Source organism: Acipenser ruthenus, chromosome 5 (assembly GCF_902713425.1).
Source record: "Acipenser ruthenus chromosome 5, fAciRut3.2 maternal haplotype, whole genome shotgun sequence".
NCBI lineage: Eukaryota > Metazoa > Chordata > Actinopteri > Acipenseriformes > Acipenseridae > Acipenser > Acipenser ruthenus.
This window is the reverse complement of record NC_081193.1, coordinates 82,521,025-82,544,026: the sequence shown is the minus strand read 5'-3', so window position 1 is coordinate 82,544,026 and position 23,002 is coordinate 82,521,025. Positions and strand designations below refer to the sequence as shown.

Here is a 23,002-nt window from a genome sequence, read left to right as displayed (position 1 = left end):
AAAAAATACTATGTGTGTGTATGTATGTATGTATGTATGTATGTATGTATGTATGTATGAATATATATATATATATATATATATATATATATATAGATAGATACACACACATACATACATACATACATAAATACATACATACATATATATACACATACATTGACTGATGCACAATGAAAATGGAGCAGTCTACGTTTTACATCAATAGCTCATTGGGCACATACATAATGTTATTTACATTTTAAATAGTGAGCAGATAGGTTAGTGGACTGTTTTGAATAGTGTTGTTCCTTGGGATAAAATACTGAGCTCAAGTCATGTGATTTCATAAAAACGGCTGGTGCTCAGTGTTTGGTATATGAATTGAGTTAAAATTGCCCAAATTAGTTGATTACGAATCTGTATAAATAGTCATTAAAAAAGACATGATTTTAATTAACGCAAGAACAGCGAAAGATATGACCATGCTGGCTTGAGTAATGAAGATCATCTGGTTGCTATCAGCATGACTGAAGGCGGTCTGTCTGTGAGAGAAGTTGCCCGGAGAATGAGATGTTCTGCTTCACAATCAGCAGACTAGTCCAGAGAAACCAGGAAACCGGCTGTGAGGGACAGGCCACTTCCTGGAAGGCAGAGGGTCACCACACCTGCCCAGGACCGTTATGTTGACTGTTGCGTTGTTCAAGCCAACCGATGGGGCGGCGGAAATGTGATGATGTGGGGAGGAATCTCCTTCAACACAAGAACGCCTTTGGTGCAGATTGAGGGCAACATTACTGCTCAGAGATACATTGACGAAGTCCTTGAGGCAACAGTTTTTACGTTCCTGCAAGCCAATCTGGAAGTGTTGATTTTCCAGCAGGACAATGCATGACCACACAGAGGATTACAATTGCACGACTTCAAAAAAACAATGTCGAAGGTCTTGCCATGGCCAGCTTTTTCTCCTGACCTGAGTCCAATAGAACATTTGTGGGACCAAATCGCCAGTGCCATCCACAGGAGACAACCACGACCAGCCAACCTTCGCCAGCTGGCTGCAGCTGCACAGGAAGAGTGGCATAACATCCCACAGCAGTCTATCCAGAGGCTGATCACGTCTATGCGTCAACGCTGCCAGGATTGTGTTAATGCTCAGGGAAGTCACACCCGAGCCGAACTTTGTAATGTTTTCATTTTGACAGTGTTTCACGTTTCATACTGAAAACTTATCATGATTCTTTGATCTGTATTTTTGTTCACATTTGCTGTGATTTTGTTTGATCTCTCTTTATACAGATTCTTAACCAACTCATTTTGACAATTTTAACAATCTGCTCACTATTTAAAATGTAAACAACATTATGTATGTGCCCAGTATATATACAGCTCTGGAAAAAATTAAGAGACCACTGCAAAATTATCAGTTTCTCTGGTTTTACTATTTATAGGTATGTGTTTGGGTAAAATGAACATTTTTGTTTTATTCTATAAACTACTGACAACATTTCTCCCAAATTCCAAATAAAAATATTGTCATTTAGAGCATTTATTTGCATAAAATGACAACTGGTCAAAATAACAAAAAAGATGCAGTGTTGTCAGACCTCGAATAATGCAAAGAAAATAAGTTCATATTCATTTTTAAACAACACAATACTAATGTTTTAACTTAGAGTTCAGAAATCAATATTTGGTGGAATAACCCTGATTTTCAAGCACAGCTTTCATGCGTCTTGGCATGCTCTCCACCAATCTTTCACATTGATGTTGGGTGACTTTATGCCACTCCTGGCGCAAAAATTCAAGCAGCTCGGCTTTGTTTGATGGCTTGTGACCGTCCATCTTCCTCTTGATCACATTCCAGAGGTTTTCAATGGGGTTCAGGTCTGGAGATTGGGCTGGCCATGACAGGGTCGTGATCTGGTGGTCCTCCATCCACATTTTGATTGACCTGGCTGTGTGGCATGGAGCATTGTCCTGCTGGAAAAACCAATCCTCAGAGTTGGGGAACATTGTCAGAGCAGAAGGAAGCAAGTTTTCTTCCAGGACAACCTTGTACTTGGCTTGATTCATGCGTCCTTCACAAAGACAAATCTGCCCGATTCCAGCCTTGCTGAAGCACCCCCAGATGAGTCCAATTTTCAGCTTTGCCCAACACCTGGTCGTCTAATGGTTAGACGGAGACCTGGAGAGGCCTACAAGCCACAGTGTCTCGCACCCACTGTGAAATGTGGTGGAGGATCGGTGATGATCTGGGGGTGCTTCAGCAAGGCTGGAATCGGGCAGTTTTGGCATGAATCAAGCCAAGTACAAGGTTGTCCTGGAAGAAAACTTGCTTCCTTCTGCTCTGACAATGTTCCCCAACTCTGAGGATTGGTTTTTCCAGCAGGACAATGCTCCATGCCACACAGCCAGGTCAATCAAGGTGTGGATGGAGGACCACCAGATCAAGACCCTGTCATGGCCAGCCCAATCTCCAGACCTGAACCCCATTGAAAACCTCTGGAATGTGATCAGGAGGAAGATGGATGGTCACAAGCCATCAAACAAAGCCGAGCTGCTTGAATTTTTGCGCCAGGAGTGGCATAAAGTCACCCAACATCAATGTGAAAGACTGGTGGAGAGCATGCCAAGACGCATGAAAGCTGTGCTTGAAAATCAGGGTTATTCCACCAAATATTGATTTCTGAACTCTTCCTAAGTTAAAACATTAGTATTGTGTTGTTTAAAAATGAATATGAACTTATTTTCTTTGCATTATTCGAGGTCTGACAACACTGCATCTGTTTTGTTATTTTGACCAGTTGTCATTTTCTGCAAATAAATGCTCTAAATGACAATATTTTTATTTGGAATTTGGGAGAAATGTTGTCAGTAGTTTATAGAATAAAACAAAAATGTTCATTTTACCCAAACACATACCTATAAATAGTAAAACCAGAGAAACTGATAATTTTGCAGCGGTCTCTTAATTTTTTCGAGCTGTATGTATATATATATATATGTATATATATATATATATATATACTTATGTATTATTATTATTATTATTATTATTATTATTTTTTTTTTTTAATATAGGAAGTCATGCTTGAAATTCACATTCTGTGCACAAAAAGCTTTGGTATTTACAAATCTGATTTTAATCCCCAGCGAAGCATACAATTACATTTCTAGGTACATTTCAATATCAGGTTTGTTAAATGATGCTAATCATGTAAGTTATATCTTGGAATAGGTTCTGAGAGATCCAACCGCTTTTTTTTGCCCATGTCATCATCAGTGTTCAATGTATGACCCATTCTACAGTTTTGCAGTATTTAGTCCAAGTCACGCATGATTAATGATAAACTACTAGAATGAAAAACAGCATGACTTTTTTTTTTTATAGCATTTGTTTCTGGTGCTATCTGCAGGCCTACTGATAATTAAGTTTCTTTCAAGGGTAACAATAATCACATACCTGTAGGGGGGCTGTGTTCTCTCTGGGCCAAAACTCAGCCAAAGGGCAAACACGATAGAGAACAATAAGCTGTAGCAGAGAGCTTCCCTTCAAATACTACTCTGTGAAAGTGCCATGACTTTCTTTTGAAGGACAGCAAGGAAGTTAACCATAGTGCTATGGCACTTTGCAATACTGCAGACAGTATTAAAAAAAAAAAAAAAACCCTACCTGAAAAGGTGAAGGTGGTGCTGTTCGATGTTTGGCAGTAGCAGCAGTGATGACTCATGCAGCCACCTACCCTGCACGACCATCTGCACAAGGTTACAGATGCTCAGGGCTGCGACCAGCCAGCCCTCATTTGCTGCAACATCCAACATTGCCTTAAAAAGAATACAGGGTTATTACAGCATATGACAATTTACTTTACCTTTACAAAGTTCAATTCTGTTACCTGACATTACCATTCGTTCTAGAAATTCAAACCATAGCTGTATGCTGTATTAATTAAAAGTACTTTAAACCCTAACAGCTTTGTCTTTCATCATTCTGTCAGCAATATTGGCATTCACAAACTGTCCTAGTCAAGGATCCTGTGAAACATGCAAGGAAAACAAATCTGCACAGCCAATAATTGTTTTTATTTGTATTTTATTACTCCAACAAGAATTCTAGTTAACGCAGGACTTTTAGCCAATGGGGGAGCAATTCAGTGGACAGTGAAGACTATCTGTAGCCATCCTTTTGTACTAGAAAGAGTCCCTGTCGGTTTCCCATCCCCACCCCAGAAGCGTCAGAACCAAATGTGAAGCCCCCTTTGGAGTCCCCAACAAAGTTCGTCCTCTTTGCCCAGCCTGGAACCGGTGCCATCCAAGCCGTGTGACATCCTGCGTTCCCAGCGGCAGCGCTTTAACTGGATGAGCCACTCGGGGACCCCTTGTGCAAAAATTTTGACCAGAAAGGGAAACTACTTTCTTAGACTTCCATTAGGTCACAATTTTGCCAAGTAGATGTCAGTTAACACTGCAAATTAGATTTCCATTAATGTGTCATCCGATGATCTTAACACACTGAGAGCCTTTCAGCACCATGCTACCAACAGAGGTCCTAAAGTCACTATGTGTTTTATACCTTGTGTAACACATACCTTGCACTATTTATGCAAACCAGACCAGCCAATGGAGGATAACATTTACAGACTATTGTTTTTAATGAAATGTAGAAAATTACTTGTCAGGGTGGTGGTCAACATCTTAGACTGTCTTAAATAAACTGCATGTAAACCAAATGCCAGATTTTAAACAGGTGTTCACTCAGAAGACAGTCAAATGGTTGTCAAGTCAGTCCTTTGTGGCTGTTTTGAAATACATATTTAAAGACCTGAGTTTTTGTGGCTCATGCTTTCTAACATTACAAACCAAATGTCATCGGCTTATTTATGACTGAAAGTTCATAAACAGACAGAAGGCTGCATGGCACTTAATACCTAGGCTGTGCATCTGATCAAATTCTCAATGGACACACAAGAGGCTGAATTTACTTAGGGCAAACAAAACAGGCAAATCCTCTTTAAACAGAGGTGGTATTTACGCAAGCAGCACTATTTCAATTAAATGACAGAGTGCTTGTTTCCCCAAAAAAGAAAAATATGAAAAGAAAAACAACCCAACCTTGTTTCCCATCTTGCATAACCAAGTCTCAATTATGATTGCTTTAACAGTGTTGCTTTAATGATGTCAAGTAACTAATTACACCCACAGCTTGCAACTTCTGTTACAGTGTTCACAGATCCTATGGGAAAGGAGTTCTTTGCTTTTTTCGTAGTACATCAGTAATATGTGGCAGTATATCTTCATATTTCCATGCGTCTTAAGTCATTTTTACAATCCTCACTAAACATTTGGGGTCACCTATCTCTCTTATATACTAGTGCAACAACTACGGAGTCTCCCTTTAAAATATATGAGCTGTTTACAGTTGCATTGCAGTAAATTACATTCAGAAACCATCTTCGCAAGGTGAGAGATATCCTGGTGTTTTCCCCACAGAGGTTTTTTATTGACTCATTAATTAACATTGATGAAAACAATAAAATAAATACAGTGTAATGAGGTCCACGTAACAATTACTTTATACAGTATAGGTGGTCAATACTGTGGCTGGTTACATCATTAAAATAGACCCTAAAAACGGGGTGGGGGGCGGGGGTGGAGTATGCAGGATTACATTACAAATACCAGGTGCTTGCCAAAACTAGGTGGTTGACAGGGAGGCACCAATTATCTGCTGTTTTGATAACACAACAGCCAATAATAGACAGATAAATACATTGAATTATGCTTTCCAAAATAGTCACAGTAGATCGTCAAAATAGGGCAAGATTTTATATATATATATATATATATATATATATATATATATATATATATACAGTGCCTTGCAAACGTATTCAGACCCCTGACCAATTCTCTCATATTACTGAATTACAAATGGTACATTGAAATTTCGTTCTGTTTGATATTTTATTTTAAAACACTGAAACTCAAAATCAATTGTTGTAAGGTGACATTGGTTTTATGTTGGGAAATATTTTTAAGAAAAATAAAAAACTGAAATATCTTGCTTGCATAAGTATTCAACCCCCACACATTAATATTTGGTAGAGCCACCTTTCGCTGCAATAACAGCTTTAAGTCTTTTGGGGTAAGTATGTACCAGCTTTACACACAGTGTCGGAGTGATTTGGGCCCATTCTTCTTGGCAGATCTGCTCCAGGCTGTTCAGGTTGGTTGGACCGCAATTTTCAAATAGTGCCACAGATTCTCAATGGGATTGAGATCAGGACTTTGACTGGGCCACTGTAGGACATTCACCTTTTTGTTCTTGAGCCACTCCAATGTTGCTTTGGCCTTGTGCTTGGGATCATTGTCCTGCTGAAAGGTGAATTTCCTCCCAAGCTTTTTTTAGTTTTTTAGCGGACTGAAGCAGGTTCTCTTGCAGTATTTCCCTGTATTTTGTTCCATCCATTCTTCCTTCAATTTTAACAAGATGCCCAGTCCCTGCTGATGAGAAGCATCCCCACAGCATGATGCTGCCACCACCATACTTCACTGTAGGGATGGTGTGTCTTGAGGCATGGGCAGTGTTAGGTTTGCGCCACACATAGCGATTTGAGTTTTGGCCAAAAAGCTCTATCTTGGTCTCATCTGACCACAAAACCTTTTCCCACATCGCAGCTGGGTCACTCTCATGCTTTCTGGCAAACTCCAGACGTGCTTTCAGATGGTACTTTTTGAGTAACGGCTTCTTTCTTGCCACCCTCCCATACAGGCCAGTGTTATGCAGAGCTCTTGATATGGTTGACTGGTGCACCATTACTCCACTCCCAGCCACTGAACTCTGTAGCTCCTTCAAAGTGATTGTTGGCCTCTCTGTGGCTTCTCTCACAAGTCTCCTTCTTGTTTGAGCGCTGAGTTTTGAGGGACGGCCTTTTCTTGGCAGTGCCTGGGTGGTGTGATGCAGCTTCCACTTCCTGATTATTGATCCAACTGTGCTCACTGGGATATCCAAACACTTGGATATTATTTTGTACCCTTTCCCTAATCTATGCATTTGTATTACTTTATCTCTAATTTCTGTAGAATGCTCTTTGGTCTTAATTTTCCTTCAGATTCACAGCCTGACCAATGATCCTTCAACAGTGGGGTTTTTATCCAGAAAATGTGACAGCAACTTTAATGTTTCACAGGTGGAGGCCAATGGTAAGGTAATTGTGTCCTCGTTAGGGCAATTTCTTTCATCGGTGTAAACTGGGAGCTTCCACAGCACAGGGGTTGAATACTTATGCAAGCAGGATATTTCAGTTTTTTATTTTTCTTAAAAATATTTCCCAACATAAAACCAATGTCACCTTACAACAATTGATTTTGAGTTTCAGTGTTTTAAAATAAAATATCAAACAGAACGAAATTTCAATGTACCATTTGTAATTCAGTAATATGAGAGAATTGGTCAGGGGTCTGAATACTTTTGCAAGGCACTGTGTGTGTATATATATATATATATATATATATATATATATATATATATATATATATATATATATACACACACACACACACACACACACATACATACACTTAAGACTGAAGTGAAGAGAAATTGCTTTTTACTTGTTCAACAGTCTCCCCTGAATCTTCTATTGCTCTCATAAAAGGTTAGCATTCAGGAAGCTCAGCTGCTGTCTAACAAACTTAATTTATCAAAAAGTCATTTCCTAGCTGTAACTATGACTAAAATCACTTCAAGTATGCCAGTAAGCCTACAAGTTAATCAAAATGCTAATGCAGTACAAATTAAAGTTGTGATTAACATTTCACAGTAGCTGCTTGAGCAAATTGATCACATGAATGGGTTACACATTACTCATTTCCCCTCAGCCTGGAATGGGAAAAAGGTTTGTCATGGGGTAGAGATGGATTGCTTGCAAGCCTCACATCATCATTAAACTGTCCATAGGCTAGCAGAGAACAGCTTAGAATCAAATGAAAAATTCCAGCACACATTTTTTGTTAGCTCTAAAAGGTGGTTTGCCTGAAGCTCCGAATTAAAGCACACATTTTACACATTAGTTATTCTACCAGTGCTAATAGTTCAAAACAGCTGTGCAAGCCTATAAGGGGATATATGGCATATGTATATCATTTCTATATTTCAGTTTCTCATGAAATTGCCTCTTTTTAAACACACGCTGTCCTCTGAAGCGTGTGCCGTTAGCCACCCGCTTTTTTACACACTGCAGACTCACCATGCAGCCACCCAAAGCTACAGCGTCGGAGGACAACGCAGCCCTGGGCAGCTTACAAGCAAGCCCGCAGGTGCCCAGACAGACCACAGGGGTCGCTGGTGCGCGGTGAGCCGAGGACACCCTGGCCGACCTAACCCTCCCTCCCCCCCGGGCGATGCTAGGTCAATTGAGTGCCGCCCCCTGGGAGCTCCCATTCTCGGTCGGCTGTGGAATAGCCTGGACTCGAACCGCGATGTCCAGACTATAGGGTGCATCCTGCACTCTATACGAGTGCTTTTACTGGATGCACCACTTGGGAGCCAATGATCTCTATTTTAATGATCTTGACAAAAACTCTGACATTAAAATATGTAATTAGTAGGGGATCATTAAAGTATCTTTTTTTAAAGATTGGAACCCCGATGCCATTCAAGCCCTGTATATTTTAGTTTTTAAATGTAGGTGTTCCACTGGTGTGTGCATATGCGGGACATTTAGCTATTTTCCCATATCATTTTAACAGCGCCTCGACTTCATAAATTTTGGGTAGCTCGAGAATGCTGTTAAAATAGAAAGTAAATTGTGTTATATTTGTATGATCGCCAAGTCGGTGTAAGAAGACCCCTCCCCCCACACACCTCCACCCGACCCCACCCCACCCCCTCGCAGCTGTAGGTCAGTAAGTTTTAGTGAGGTGAATGGGGGTGCAAAAAGAAAGGGTTTATCTGATCAGGTAAGTATCTAGGCCGTAATTAAGAACCATGATCCATTTGGGGACCCACTTGCACAGCACCTGTATATCTATTTAATTCCCAGGGACATTATACATGTTCCAATATTTTAAAAGCTCTTTACCATCTGGTGAAGCATACCTTGTGTAGTTAATTCCACTGATTATAACAAGGCATCACACATATATCATATATACGCATTCATGTCAAAAAAATCCACATGCTGTTTTATCCATTTCTAGTATTACACTTACTATTTTAGCTATTTTCCCCAAAGTACACTGCTGTCAAATAATCCTCAGAAGAGCTATTGAAATTACTCTGCACATCTGTATTTTGAACCCACTTCCATTAAACCCAGTTGGCCCAATTTCAGCTTCCCAATGAGATTGAAATGGAACCCCATGTGGTCAGATAGATAGAGTGAGTTTTTAAAAAGAACACGCTTATTTTTTTGGGAGTTTGCACACTGTTGCAACCTTAATGATGAGAACTCTTTGTTGTTGGCAATAGGAGTGACAATAAAATGGAAAGACCTATTGTCAAATGCTCTGAAAAGGTTAACAGTTACCATTCAGTCTACTCCAGGTGGTTTACACGTTTACAATACAATATGGGCCATGAAGATTTTCGCAAAATTAAGTTAAAACTTGTACAGTGAAAAGGTCATTCAGATAGTTAATATCCAAAACCAAATTGTCAACAGACATAAAGAAAGATCGGTTTCTACAGTCTGACTGGCGATGTGTGGTTCAACAAAAGAAGCCACCATGCCTAAACAATTAAAAGCAGATTTAAAAGCCTGCACTTGTAGTCTTTCCAGTCATGTGATAAACAAGGTGATGTCCCTGGGCAGCAGTTAGGGAAGTCCTGTGTACAATCTTTTTTTTTTTTATGATACAGCCGGCCTGTGTCTCACTCGCTTGCTGTAAATGACTAAGCATTCCACACCGAAATCCTTTATTCTCCATTCTCCCACGACACACGCTTTCCTCTGAGATTTAATTTCACTATACAAGCAGACATACATTTAACATCCCTATAAAAAAGAATCCTTTACTATTCCTAGTCGCACAGTTAATATTTCAATACCTTTGTGTAATACTTCTCTTTATTTTGATCTAGCTCTGATTTCTTACATCCTTTTGAAACTAGAGATGTAAAATATTCCATTGATATAAATATCTACATATACGTTTTAGTAGGTTTGTAAAATTCATGGACATTATATACAGCTCAATAAAAATTTTACACATGTGCATACCAAAGTATTTCCTCTATAAATGCCTCACAAATCATGTCAAAGAAGTGCAAGTTTATTTTTTAACAATAACAAATGAAAACACGCAAAATGTGATTTCTGAACTGACAGCGCAGGGAAGTAATGGAAAGTGTGAAAGACCTTTTATTAACTCTCTATATTTTTGTATAACTTAAATGGTATTTGTGAAAAGTGACACCAATTACAAGTAGTTAGCTTAACTACACATTACCAGATGGTAAAGATCGAGTCTAAGAGGGTTTTAAATGAGCACAAAAATGTAAATTGTGTACTACAGAAACACATGTACACTTTCTTGTATTACTGAATAAATCTCAATATAATTTAACAATGTGAGAATACATATGTATATGTGTTTAGTGCTTTACTGACACACAGCTTATGTTACCCCAAAAAAGTAATCTTGAATGTTATTCAAAGAATTGAGGGATTAAGGATATTTAACCACAAACAAGTTACTGTAAAAATCCTGAAGCTACTACAACACATTTAAACTATAGCCAGTTTGTCACTGGCTTGACCAAAGCACTGGACTGGCGGTGCTCCTTTTTTGATGACCTTCATCAACTTGCCGATAGGATGTTGGCTTAATTTGATTGATCTTCCACAGCCATTTAAATTGGGCTTAGATTTGGAGACGAGATTCTTAACCACCTCTTTATGCCAAAATAATCGACACACAAATATATCCACATGTACTTTATTTATTTGCATTCATTTGCATTTTGCTAAAAGCCTTTATCCCCCCCCAGCTAACAGAATTTGTCTGTGTGAATTTTTAAATCTATGTATATTCTTTGAGGGTTTTACATACCTGGCATATTCGAATGGCATTATCCAGCACAGTCTTGGTATCGGTTGCATAGTCAGGGCAAGGCAGTGCAGCTCGACTGAAGTGGGCTTGAAGCAGCAGGTGAGTCTTGGTGTGAGCGCTGTCAAATGAATGGGGGTTCACTTCAATGGGAAGACGACGGGCCAGTTCACTGTTCATCTGGTCCTCGTTGTGTCTGACTGGCAGCTCTGCATACTCTTCTGCATCCTAAAGGAAGGGGCACACAGTAAACATTACACAAAATAAAACACATTTCCCTTTTAAAGTAAGTGACAGTCAACTTACAGTTGAGTTAAACACTGCACAGCTTGGAATAAAGAAACATAACACAAGAGACTGGCAGCAACCATACCAAGTGCTCAGTAAATAAAGCTAGGCCTTAGGCATTCACCAGTAGTTACTGCCAGGTTATTAGTATTTGTGCTTCTCAGCAAAAGTTTCTCTTATGTCTGCCTTGGAAGATTTAGGGTAGCCTTGGGTGTGTTTGCTGTGGATTCTTCTTAAAGTCTCTGCTCTGTATGCAACACTGTGTGATCTACCATTGATGGACGATAATTTATTGCACATATAGTGGAAATAAAAAGTGTACAGACGCCAGATGAATATCTAAATATAAATGACATAAAATCAACGACTCTGAAGATATCATCAAGAAACCTATTCATCAAAAGCATGCACCTAAATATACAAGATGATGTCCACATTTGAATGTGGCATGGGTCACTTCCTAATTCCTGAAACACACGTGGTACACATCTACACCAAGTCTATCCTTTCCTACACAGTACACCCTACAAACCCTGCGTGAGTGCCTACTGCCGACAGTCTTCATGGCTAATAGGGTTTAGAAAGGGGTTTTCGATTTCCTTGTGTTGTAGATAATATACTGCCAAGATGTATACATTTAAAAAAGTATGATCTTTACAGTTTTTAGATTTTATTACATTTTGTATAAAAATGCAGGAGTAAAGACAAGGCTTTTGGTAACGACTATTTTTTTAATTAAGTTTACAAATGAGTGAAATGATAAACCTTAGACTTAGTATCAGTTGCTAATTTTAGCACAACGGGAAAAGCACACTGTTAATCTGCTCTTTTAATTAAATGCAATTATGTTGTTGGACTTAAAAAATAAAAATAAAATAAATAATAATAATTATGATTAATGAAAAAAATCACCACCATCTATGGCAGAACTTTAATACATTATCTTCCATATTTACCTACTGAATTATCTTTCCGCTCCCCACACTGACCAACCGAAATTTCACTCACAGCAATACTGTACTAGCAATTGGCTGCCCGCCAATTATCCAGCAACACAATCACGATAACTGTGACGTAGCACTAGACAGATGGCTTTGACCAGCCTTGTACACAGCCCCCTAGCTGGTGTGTACTTTATTCATTCTGCTAATATAAATTGTGTCATCGTTTTCCATGACTTTTCCAGGACATTTTCTTTTTTTTCTCCATTTTCTATGTCTGGAAATTAAGGTAGACATTTTCTAGGCTTTCCAGGACGTGTAGGAACCCTGGTTTATGTCTGCCTAACAGCATTAGCTTTCCTTTGGGATTTGAAGCCGTTAGGAAGACAGAGGAATAACAAATTGGTGTAAAAGACAATATCTTGTGCCTTCATGTGTGCCTATGTATCCACTTTCCAGGGCAAAGCAAATGCAAAAATGTAACATATTGCACATATTTTATACAAAGAAAAGTGGGTTATTACAAGATGATGGATTAATTTTGTGTTGGCTATACAGACTAAGGATATATTTTTTTTTCTATGAAACAGTTTTTAGATGGTCAGTATGAACAACATGGATGTAAAAATAAATAAATAAGAAAAGCAACAACACTATGTATTTCACAAACATTTAAACAGAAATACTATTGACAGGATTATAAAAAAAAGAAAATACATATATTTTAGTGAATAAATGCAACTTTAGTAAAATAATAAATCGAAAAGAACTGTGCACCAAATACCTGTATGGTCTATATAATTTATTTACCTTAAAGTGGAGTAAAAGCTTAGTAAATCTAGCCCAATATTCTTTCATGCCAAATAATACTAATCACCACTATCAGCTACACTAGACCAGGGAGCAATGTCACTTGTCAAGCAGTGTTTATATCTCAACTGGTCTTTGAAATATGAGGCTTAGACATCAAACTTGACCAAGAGAATCATAGAATACATCTGTGTACTCAATATGAAGCCAATATCTCAAATAGTTTTTTCATCATCCAGAAACCAAAATGTCACGTGACCTTAACACTCAAAATGAGAAGCTGCATGTGAAACGCTTTCAAAGGTATTCACTGAAGCAGCAGCAGATTTACAAAAACACATTTCTAAATAGCGTCAGCAGTAGATTAGACTGATTTTCAAATCTTTTTCGGGCCAGGTTAGTATTTTTTTCCCTTTTTCATTTAAATCCATTATAAACATGTCTTGCTTATGATCAAGTGGGAAGCAATCTCATGAATAATGCAGGAGTAGTAATTGGTAAGATAGCATCAGTTTTGAGTCATCCCTTGATTAAAAAACAAAATACACAATTTATATACAATTTTCACAACCCACTTCTTTTTTGTTATTATTATCAAATCCTCTTCAAAGTATGCAGATGTAAATGCTGAAATAACCTAAATACCCACTTGTAATATCCTACTGCATACTCTATGAAGATTGTAGAGTACAAATCCCAAAGACTAATGGCTATTGAAGGTGCTTCTCTGTTTTAAGACTATTTGCCTACTTCAACACCAGTAAGAGCAATGAACTACAGGGACAAAACTAGGCACGCTGGACATTGTCATTATATGTTTAAGTGATGCTTTCAATGTGAGGCAGGATAATAATTTCAAATTCAAATTTTTTTTTTTTTTTGCTGTCGGGTTATGATTTATCTTGGTTGCAGTTTCTTAATATGTTTCAATCCGAAATAAAGTTGTGCAGTTTGATGGCATGATACAGATTTCAGTTACCATGACCCTCCTAGAATGGATCAGCACACTTACTGAATGATACTTGAAGCTACTCTCTATATCTGTTATTTACAGTACCATTGCAGAAGTGCAGAATGGAATTATGTTCTTGCTGTCACCTTGTAAAGAAGCCATATACCAAACATGGATAGACTATGCTGTCACACTCATTGTATAAGCAGACTAGTCTTGTTCTGTGTTTTTTGCTACTATCATGTATTATGGATGTTTTTTAATTTTTTTATTTTTCACTGTATAGCATGTACTATGCATTTCTCTGTATTTAAAGTATTATGGATTTTCTTGTTACTGCATCTTGTAAAGTGCTTTGTGATGGTGGTCCACTATGGCGCTATATAAAATAAAAATGGATTGATTGATTGATTAACCATTATTGGTTAAGACAACAATATAAATGCCCTGACAACAAGCAAATAAACTGTTTTATGGTGTACTTCACTGTATGCCTCCAGTTTTATATATTTGTCACTTGTAGAGGCACGTTGCCACTGCCAGTTACAGTTTCAATAAAAAGTGCTATAAATCTGTTTTTTTTCATTGAAAACATCACAATTGCTTAAATTAAGGAATGACACTGAACTTCAATTAGTCTCCCTAAACAAGAAATACACATTATAAATATAACATTATATTCTATATTACAAGCTATATTACATTGAAATCAGAGTCATTATTATTATTATTATTATTATTATTATTATATATTTCTTAGCAGACGCCCTTAACCAAGGCGACTTACAATTGTTACAAGATATCACATTATTTTTACATTCAATTACCCATTTATACAGTTGGGTTTTTACTGGAGCAATCTAGGTAAAGTTGCTCAAGGGTACAGCAGCAGTGTCCCCCCACCTGGGATTGAACCCACGACCCTCCGGTCAGGAGTCCAGAGCCCTAACCACTACTCCACACTGCTGCCCAGAGTCATCTTGTCAAACTGTCAATCTTGTGAATTAATATTAGCAAAACATGCACTATGGGATAGTTACTCAAAGTTAGTTTCTCAAAAAAACGTAATCAAGCATTTATATTAAATGTCTGTGTTGTTTATTTCTGGTTTGGATTATTGCAAAAAAAAAAAAAAAAAAACCCAAATGGTACAACTTTAATAACCCATGAAACAGATTTGAAAGTTCTATGTGTAAAAAGTTGTCAGGATGTTAATGAGGAGAGAAATGACAAGTACGTTATTTAAACAGTTGTAGCATCACGTGAGGATGTAGAACGCCAGATTTTTCAGAACTCCACTACTTACTCTTTAAGCAATTACATTTCAATTGAAATGGTATCACTACATTTTCAACTAATGCAGTTTTAAATAAGCAACAGATGGTGGCTCAAGCAAACTCCAGAACATCTTTTTCTCAGTCTCCTGTGAGCTTTCATACCATTTGTTTTCTGAGCAAGAGAGACAAACTCTGGGAATTTAGAAAGATCCCTTTATTCGCAGTGTTTCATCTAAAGATTCATTCATAAAGTATTTGCAGAGAAGATTTGGATTGGGCCTTTTGTCATCTTAACTGCCATAGATGTTATACAAAAGGCCCACTTTAATGTCACTAGCCCCAACTGGCACATTCCAGGAAAAAGAGTATCAGAAACGTTTTTATTTACTTCAAAACTAATTTACCAGTACCCCCTACTTGAAACAACTTCTCTACTTAATTTCCTGGGCTTGATAAATAAAAAGAGGTTCACTATCAACAGCACGCCAGTAATTAAAAGAAACTGACAAGCAATGAGGCCTTTGTACAAATGGGGATGGGACTGAATAGGGGGCAGTGGGGTTGCCAGAGCCCATTATAGTCTTATGTGATGGGGTCTGTACGCATGTCTTGCTCTTGTTTGTTTAGTGAAGGTCAGGCAATTTGCTAGCTGCTAGTATGTGGCTTCGGTTTGACCAGCTGTCTTAGGATAAAGAAGTCTTCTCCCACAAATGCTGAATGACAGTGATTGGCAGCCCTTCCATGAACTCTGACTGTAACCCGGCTACTGTTTTTGTAGACTGCACAAGGGTGCCTAGAATTGGGCAACATGCATCAATTTGGACCTGCTGTTCACTCACTATTCTCTATTTTCTTCTTCCCTTTCAACACAGAAGAAAAAAAAATCAATCTGTTCCAAAAATGTCACAAGCTTAAGAACCCTCCCCAATGGAGTGCGTAGGTTGATATGAACAAAATAGACATTTATTTTCTGTCTAGTGATGCCTTACATATTTATATAGCATAATTATCTTGAGAATTTTTTTTTGTTATATAGACAGTTCTACGTATGTACTGTATATACGGTCGCAGACAAAAGTATTGGCAGCCACTGCTTATTATACCATAACTCAAGGTACCAGATTAAGGGCAAGCATTTAGTAAACTGGAACGAGTTTTAAAAAAAAAACAAAAAGAAACTTCTAAAATTTCTAGAACTGTAAGAAATAATCTATCCAAAAACAAAAAACATATTTCATTTAAAGTATTCATTCATGACAAAAGTATTGGCACCCCTTTAGTATTTTGTGTGTCCTCCTTTTGCTTTTATTATGACTTTTTGACATTTACGATCATTCTTAACCAGTATGTTACATCTTGTTGGTGAAATCTTGCATATTTCTTACAGCTCAGACAGACTGGATACACAATGCTTGGCTAGAGCTTTTTTTATTTTTTTATTTTTTTTTTTAAGATCAGTCTAAAGCATCTCTGTTTCTATTGGATTGAGATCTGGTGATTACGTGTCCATTCTAGAACTTTTATCTTGGTTTTCTTCAAGAATTCCAGAGTTGACATAGATTATGCTTTGGGTCCTAGTCGTTTTGAAAGACAAACTGTCTGCCAATCAGTCTACGAGCAGATGGTATCATTGTACTTTGTATAATTTTGTGATACATTGCTGCATTCATTCAATCTTCAAATCACATCAATGTCCCTGGAGTACTAAAACACCCCCATATCATTATTATTATGTATTTATTTCACCAACACCTTTATCCAAGGCAAAACACCTCAATTTTTAACTGTAGGTGTTGTAGTTTGCTACGAGTCCTCAAACGTGAATCCAACTCCTTTGTCTTGACCGTCATCTGCTGTGTTGCCAAAACATTCTTCCTCACCAGATGTTCGAAATAAATTACCTCTTTTTCTTGCTATTGACTTTATTATGCAGCTTAGTTACTGTGTAATGGTTTTCAATCAATGAATATATTTTTTAAATTAGTTCTATTATATCTGTACAGACTTTTAATATAAAGGTGCCAATACTTTTGTCAAGAGCAAATATTTGAAATTGTTTTGTGTGTTTTTGTTTTATTATAAAGATTGTTAAACAAGCAGAAATTGTGTATTTTGGTCTTTGTCATAAGAATTAGTGACTAATGTTCATTAAATGCTTGTATTTAACACAAGAGCAAGATTTCTTTGTTAATTACTTAGGCTAACCATATGCAAACAAGGTGTTTAATTTAAAACCCATACTAAGCACATTTAAGCTGTCAACCAACAATTGCAGACAGGGACGGGTTTTGACTACTCAGTCATTTTGTACAAATGAAGAGTCTGTGGCCACTAATTCCACAAATGCTCTGGCTTTCAATGTGCATTTAGTAAGGGCACTAGATCAGTATTTTTTCATTTACACAAAATACTAGGAACCAGCTATAAATTGACTTATAAATTCCAAAAAACGTATGATTAACTTATCTTTACTGAGATACGCTAGGCATAACAAAAATGAATTCTTTCCAGTAAACAAGACTGGCTGCTTTAGTTAATGTTTGTGCCCCTATCAATTTATTATTAGGCTTCCAAGCCCATGGCCTATTATTGTTGTTAAGATGATTATAATTATTTTTCTTCTTTCTGCCAACAAAAGCTTAAAAGTTGCATAAAATGAAAACCGTTGCATGAAAACTCCTGTAATTTCAGAGAGTTGTAGATGCCAAAGGGAACTAATGTCAACAGCTGAATGAACGCGATTGGTCACATGGTTTGACAGCCATATTGGATTTTACGACAAATTTTGAACAAATTTACAAACATCTTGTCAGAAGCCACTTATCGCAGAGTTCTGAAACTTGGTATACATGGTTAGGGATTGTCCAAGATGCACGGTGGTTGAAATGAAGCGGATTGGTTCAGTGGTATGGCGGCCATGTTGGCTAACCTAATTAACACATCAAATGTCCAAAACTGCTTATTATTTTCTAATAAATCTAATTCATAAAATGATGAATGGTATTAGAAACAATTGTGCTGTATATTTACATAATCGCTTAACACCAACATTGATTAAGACGGCAGATCTGAGTTGCCCAAAAGACATATTAACAAAACAATTGCTTGTGAATTCACTGAATTGTATTAATGGATTGATTTACATTAGCTGCAACAACTGATTTGGTTTTAACATAAATCAGTGATTATATGCATCTAACCAAAGTATTTTTTTAAATCAACACGTGTTTATAAACTAGCAAAGCTTAACTTTCATGTTAAATGAAGAGGCTCGTGAACATAAAACATTATTTTACAACGTATTGTTACCTGTTAAGTCTACTTTTGCCGACACAGCTTTTTGACTTGCTGAACAAAGATGTAGTTGATAACTGCGACATGCTGGCTACCACTTCCCCACACGACACAAACCTTCTCTTCTGTGTATGTGGGTGAGTGTGGGTGGGTCATGCGAGTCCAGAACCGAGAAACTATCAGCCTCTATGGTTGCTAAGGCATAAAAAACAATTAAACATATCTATTGGCGCCAGATTTGAATGTTGCTGGCGCTATACGAGGTAAACCAAAATTTGCACCCCTGAGTGTTTTACACGCATGTAATGAACACACTACTAAATCTCGCAGTACATTAAATCTCACGGCAGTCTGGTTGAATGCAGGGACTCGTAAAGGGTGTGGGGCCTAGGCGGTCCTGCAAACAGCGCTAGATATTGGTCAACCCAAAGACAATGTGGTCTTTTATTTCATCTGCTTCCTCTTAGTCCAAAATGATGTATATAATTCAGCCATAAAATAAAGAGCATTTATTTAAGATGAGAGGATATGTTAAGGGAACTGGCTGTGTGGTCCAGTGGTTAAAGTCCAGGGCTTGTAACCAGAAGGTCACCAGTTCAAATCCCACCGCTACCACTGACTGACTCACTGTGTGACCCTGAGAAAGTCACTTAACCTCCTTGTGCTCCATCATGCGGATGAGATGTTAAATCAATGTCCTACTGTAAGTGACTCTGCATATAATACACAGTTCACTGCCTACCTCTGTAAAGCGCTTTGTGATGGTGGTTCACTATGAAAGATGCTATATAAAAATAAAGATATTATTATTATTATTATTATTATTATTATTATTATTATTATTGTTATATAAATCTATGAAAGACAGCCAAGAATATCTGTAATATATGTACGTGCTTATGTATCGACTTTCTACAAGGGGGCGGGGGAATGCATTTTAACCTAAAATAACATTTCCTTAAGGGGAAAAAATATATATAAAAAAGAAATGACTGTCTTGAGCAAAAGTACTTTAATGAGTACTCCGTGGTGGTGCTCTCCATTGAAGCCAAAGCAGAATGACCCTTATTGACCTGAATTCCTATTCCATATGTTAATATCATTTTTTTCTGAGTATAGCCATATCCACATAATCATTTCACATCATCACACATGATGTCCTGCAGCTATGTCCAATGCATCTCAAGGAACAATGTGGTAAACTAATAAAGATGGGGGAGGAGGGGCTGTGAGTGAAACGGTTCACTGCTCTGAGCAAACCCTCCAGGGGGGTTTCAGGTTGCACATTCACCTTTGGGTTTCAGGTCTCAAGTACAAATTGCTGATGGCTTTTGGATGACCTGGGTCAGAAGCCTGAGTGTACCCAGCCACTGTGCAGGGGGCAAGGGGAGGTCAGTCGGCAATGCTACCAGTGAGAAACGGCTCCCAAGAATAAACAGTGATCTAAGCTGGTTGAAAATACAACAGGAGAAATGGCTGCTGTTGCCTTAGCCAAATAATCAAAGAAACCTAAACTGGGACCTGGGAATGAATATCCTTAAGAATGTAGTTATATGACCACAAACTGGCCTAATCTGTTTACTCTCTGACAAAGTAAAAATATCCAAAGGCATGCTAACACACAAGGGCATGGCATGCACACGACTTTTTTATTTGGACTTTTACTAGCTACTTTATCTACCAAATTGATAGAAATATCAGACCCGCTATAGATCATTTTCCACAACTTAGTCCCAAGTTCAATGCTGTGCCATATACACTTCTTTCCTTGATACATAAACAGCATGTTTACTTTTCTAGGCTAATCCTTCCCCACCTTATCTTTAATGGCATCTTGACCGAATGCATGCAACCTATAACAACTTACAAGTTGTTCAAGCTGATACTGATCTAACAGAAGTGTTTGTATTGTCAGTCAAGATGTTTTTTTTAGCATTGTTACATCTCCACCACAACCTAATTTTGTTAAAAAGACCTGCTGCTTATTTCCTGAAGTAAAGGAACTATTGTGTGTAATTGTGCATGAGAGATTGGGGTGGTAGCCTGTTTCCCAGGAAGCAGTCAGTCACCAAATAAAGGATGAGCTTCATGGGAGTAAAATCCTCCAGCACCTTACCAGGGCAGACAAAAGTGAAATAGACAGCCAATTAATCCCCTTATCTATACAGGAGGATATATTAATATAATACGCTAATACAACAGACATCATAAAAAAGGGGTTGATTCAATCAATACAAAAAACATCCACATTTGTTTTTGTTGTTCTATTACAGCATTCAATCACACTGTCAAATAACTATATATTTCTCAGTTACACATGCTTTTCACCTAAAAAAAACAAACATCTGAAAACAAGACGTGTTTAAGGTTCCATACAAAACATTCCAGCTACATTCTGGTTAGATTACGCATTTCTAGACAACTAAATTAATAAAAGACATGCATACGCACACCCAGTAATTTTTTTTTTTTTTTTTTTACAGTGAGTGCTATTGTTATATCAGTTAATACTCTGACTACCATTGCATTATTCGCCTGAAAAATGAGATTTAATTAGAAAAATACACTAAGACACATTCCCATTATTTGAATTATTTATGACTTCTACAGCTGCTAAAATAACCTTAACCAGCATCATGTGATCTTTTAAAGCTTGAATTGCTTCCCTCTAATGTACCTTAGTGATCAACTGTCTTATGTTGGTGACTACGAGGGAGCATTTCTTTGCATTAGCTGATGCCAGTAGTTCAAACTTAAAATTCAGAACAGTTAAATGCTCCTCAGGAGGCAGATTCCGGCTCGTCTCCGAGGATGATTTATCATATACGAGGGATAAAAATATGTTTCGGAAGCACGCAGAGAGAGTCACGTAGAGTTAAAGACAGCCCTTTTTAAGACTTTCTGATCTCAAGGAACATCAAACTGCACAACATGGAAAAATGTTGAAGATAATCTTATTCTAGAAAGATGCACACACAATGTTTATATGCCAGGATTTTTTTCTTTTTACAAATTACCGAACAAATGATTATACTAATGTAGATCTATTTAAATACCGCAATGCACAGTTTCCTGTACTAATGTAATTTATATTTAGGGCTTCTGGTTTTAACTGATAAAACACCCCCCACCTGCCCCACCCCCACCCCTGATACAAAAACAATTAAATCGTTGTATAGCCAATAAACACTGGTTACTCAATTCACATTAACTTCACCCTTTCCCATTTTAAAAAACAAAAACAACTACTACTACAGAAAAAAAGCAAATTGCCTTTTCCCAGTGCATTTGGGCAATGTCCCTCCTCCTGACTTGTATCTATCATTGATTCAATCTGAATATTTTAAACATACCCCAAATACTGTGTGGCTGCAAATTTCTACATTTCTATTGGAGACTCTGCTTGCAAGATTTAAAATGAGATTACAATTAGGAGTGGAGACTTGTTCACTGGATTTAAAACTATATTAAATTGGTAGATAGATATTATCGGGAGATAGATTTAAAAGAAAATTGCAAAAAATTGTGGAGAAATGTAAAATAAATGCCTAGGCACACAAAAATCCCGGAAAAATGTGCCCGTGACCATAAGAATTTCGTTGAGGAAGACAGCAAAGTAAAGAAGGTACAACTTAAGTGTACTGTCGAGTTACTATACATATTGTGACAGAAAAAACTGCCCAAGCATTTTGGAAAGTAACTGAAAACAACAATTTCATACAGTATATAAAAAGCAAAAGCTCCAAAAAAAAAAAAAAAAAAAGATTTCGCGGTTTCTGAAAAAAGCTAAAAAATAAGCACTGAAAAAAGAAATTAATAAAAACAGAAGCCCTATTTATATTTTATAGTACAGTACCAAAATACCATATAAATATGAGTGCCATTTAAATAGATTTTCTACGTCTCCTTTACCTTGCTATGATGTTTTCTGAATGGTTCTGAATTCTATTGCTTTTACTGTATTTCTTGTTATTGCTCTCTATAGCTTGCCATGTTTCTGTAGCTTCCTGTTCTTCTCCTGTTCCTTCCTGTTAATCTCATAAGCTTTTTCTAGGCAATTCTTCTTAAAAATAAATAAATATATATATAAATAATGTGACATTGTGACTTTCTAAATCTGCCGACTCACATACTTTAGCTGGTGGTGTCAACAGAGTTGAAAGGTGACAATATCACATGATTTCTCAATACCGGGAAGCATAAATAATGGCAAAACCATATACCGGTAGCTATAGAGTTAATGTAAAACCGACAGTAAAAACACGTTGTCTGAATAATACACCACAAAGGATACAAATGTAAAAAAGACGTAAATGTAGTGTGGTGTCCCAATTGTGGGATTTGCATCAATCCTAGTCATATGTTTGGAAACCACACTGGCAACAACAACTTAGTAGAGTTTTTTG

General features: G+C 37.3%; 1 protein-coding gene across 2 annotated transcripts in view; it reads right to left on the bottom strand.

Moving 5' to 3' along the window:
* The window catches only part of ascc3 (activating signal cointegrator 1 complex subunit 3), a 265,685-nt gene that overhangs the window by 5,250 nt on the left and 237,433 nt on the right, over positions 1–23,002 (bottom strand). For both annotated transcript variants that reach the window (XM_059024632.1, XM_034003889.3), the window contains exons 37-38: positions 11,038–11,262; positions 3,656–3,807 (exon numbers count right to left, since the gene is read on the bottom strand). In XM_059024632.1, the coding sequence (XP_058880615.1) occupies positions 3,656–3,807; positions 11,038–11,262 (377 nt within the window). The remainder of the gene's footprint in view (positions 1–3,655; positions 3,808–11,037; positions 11,263–23,002) is intronic.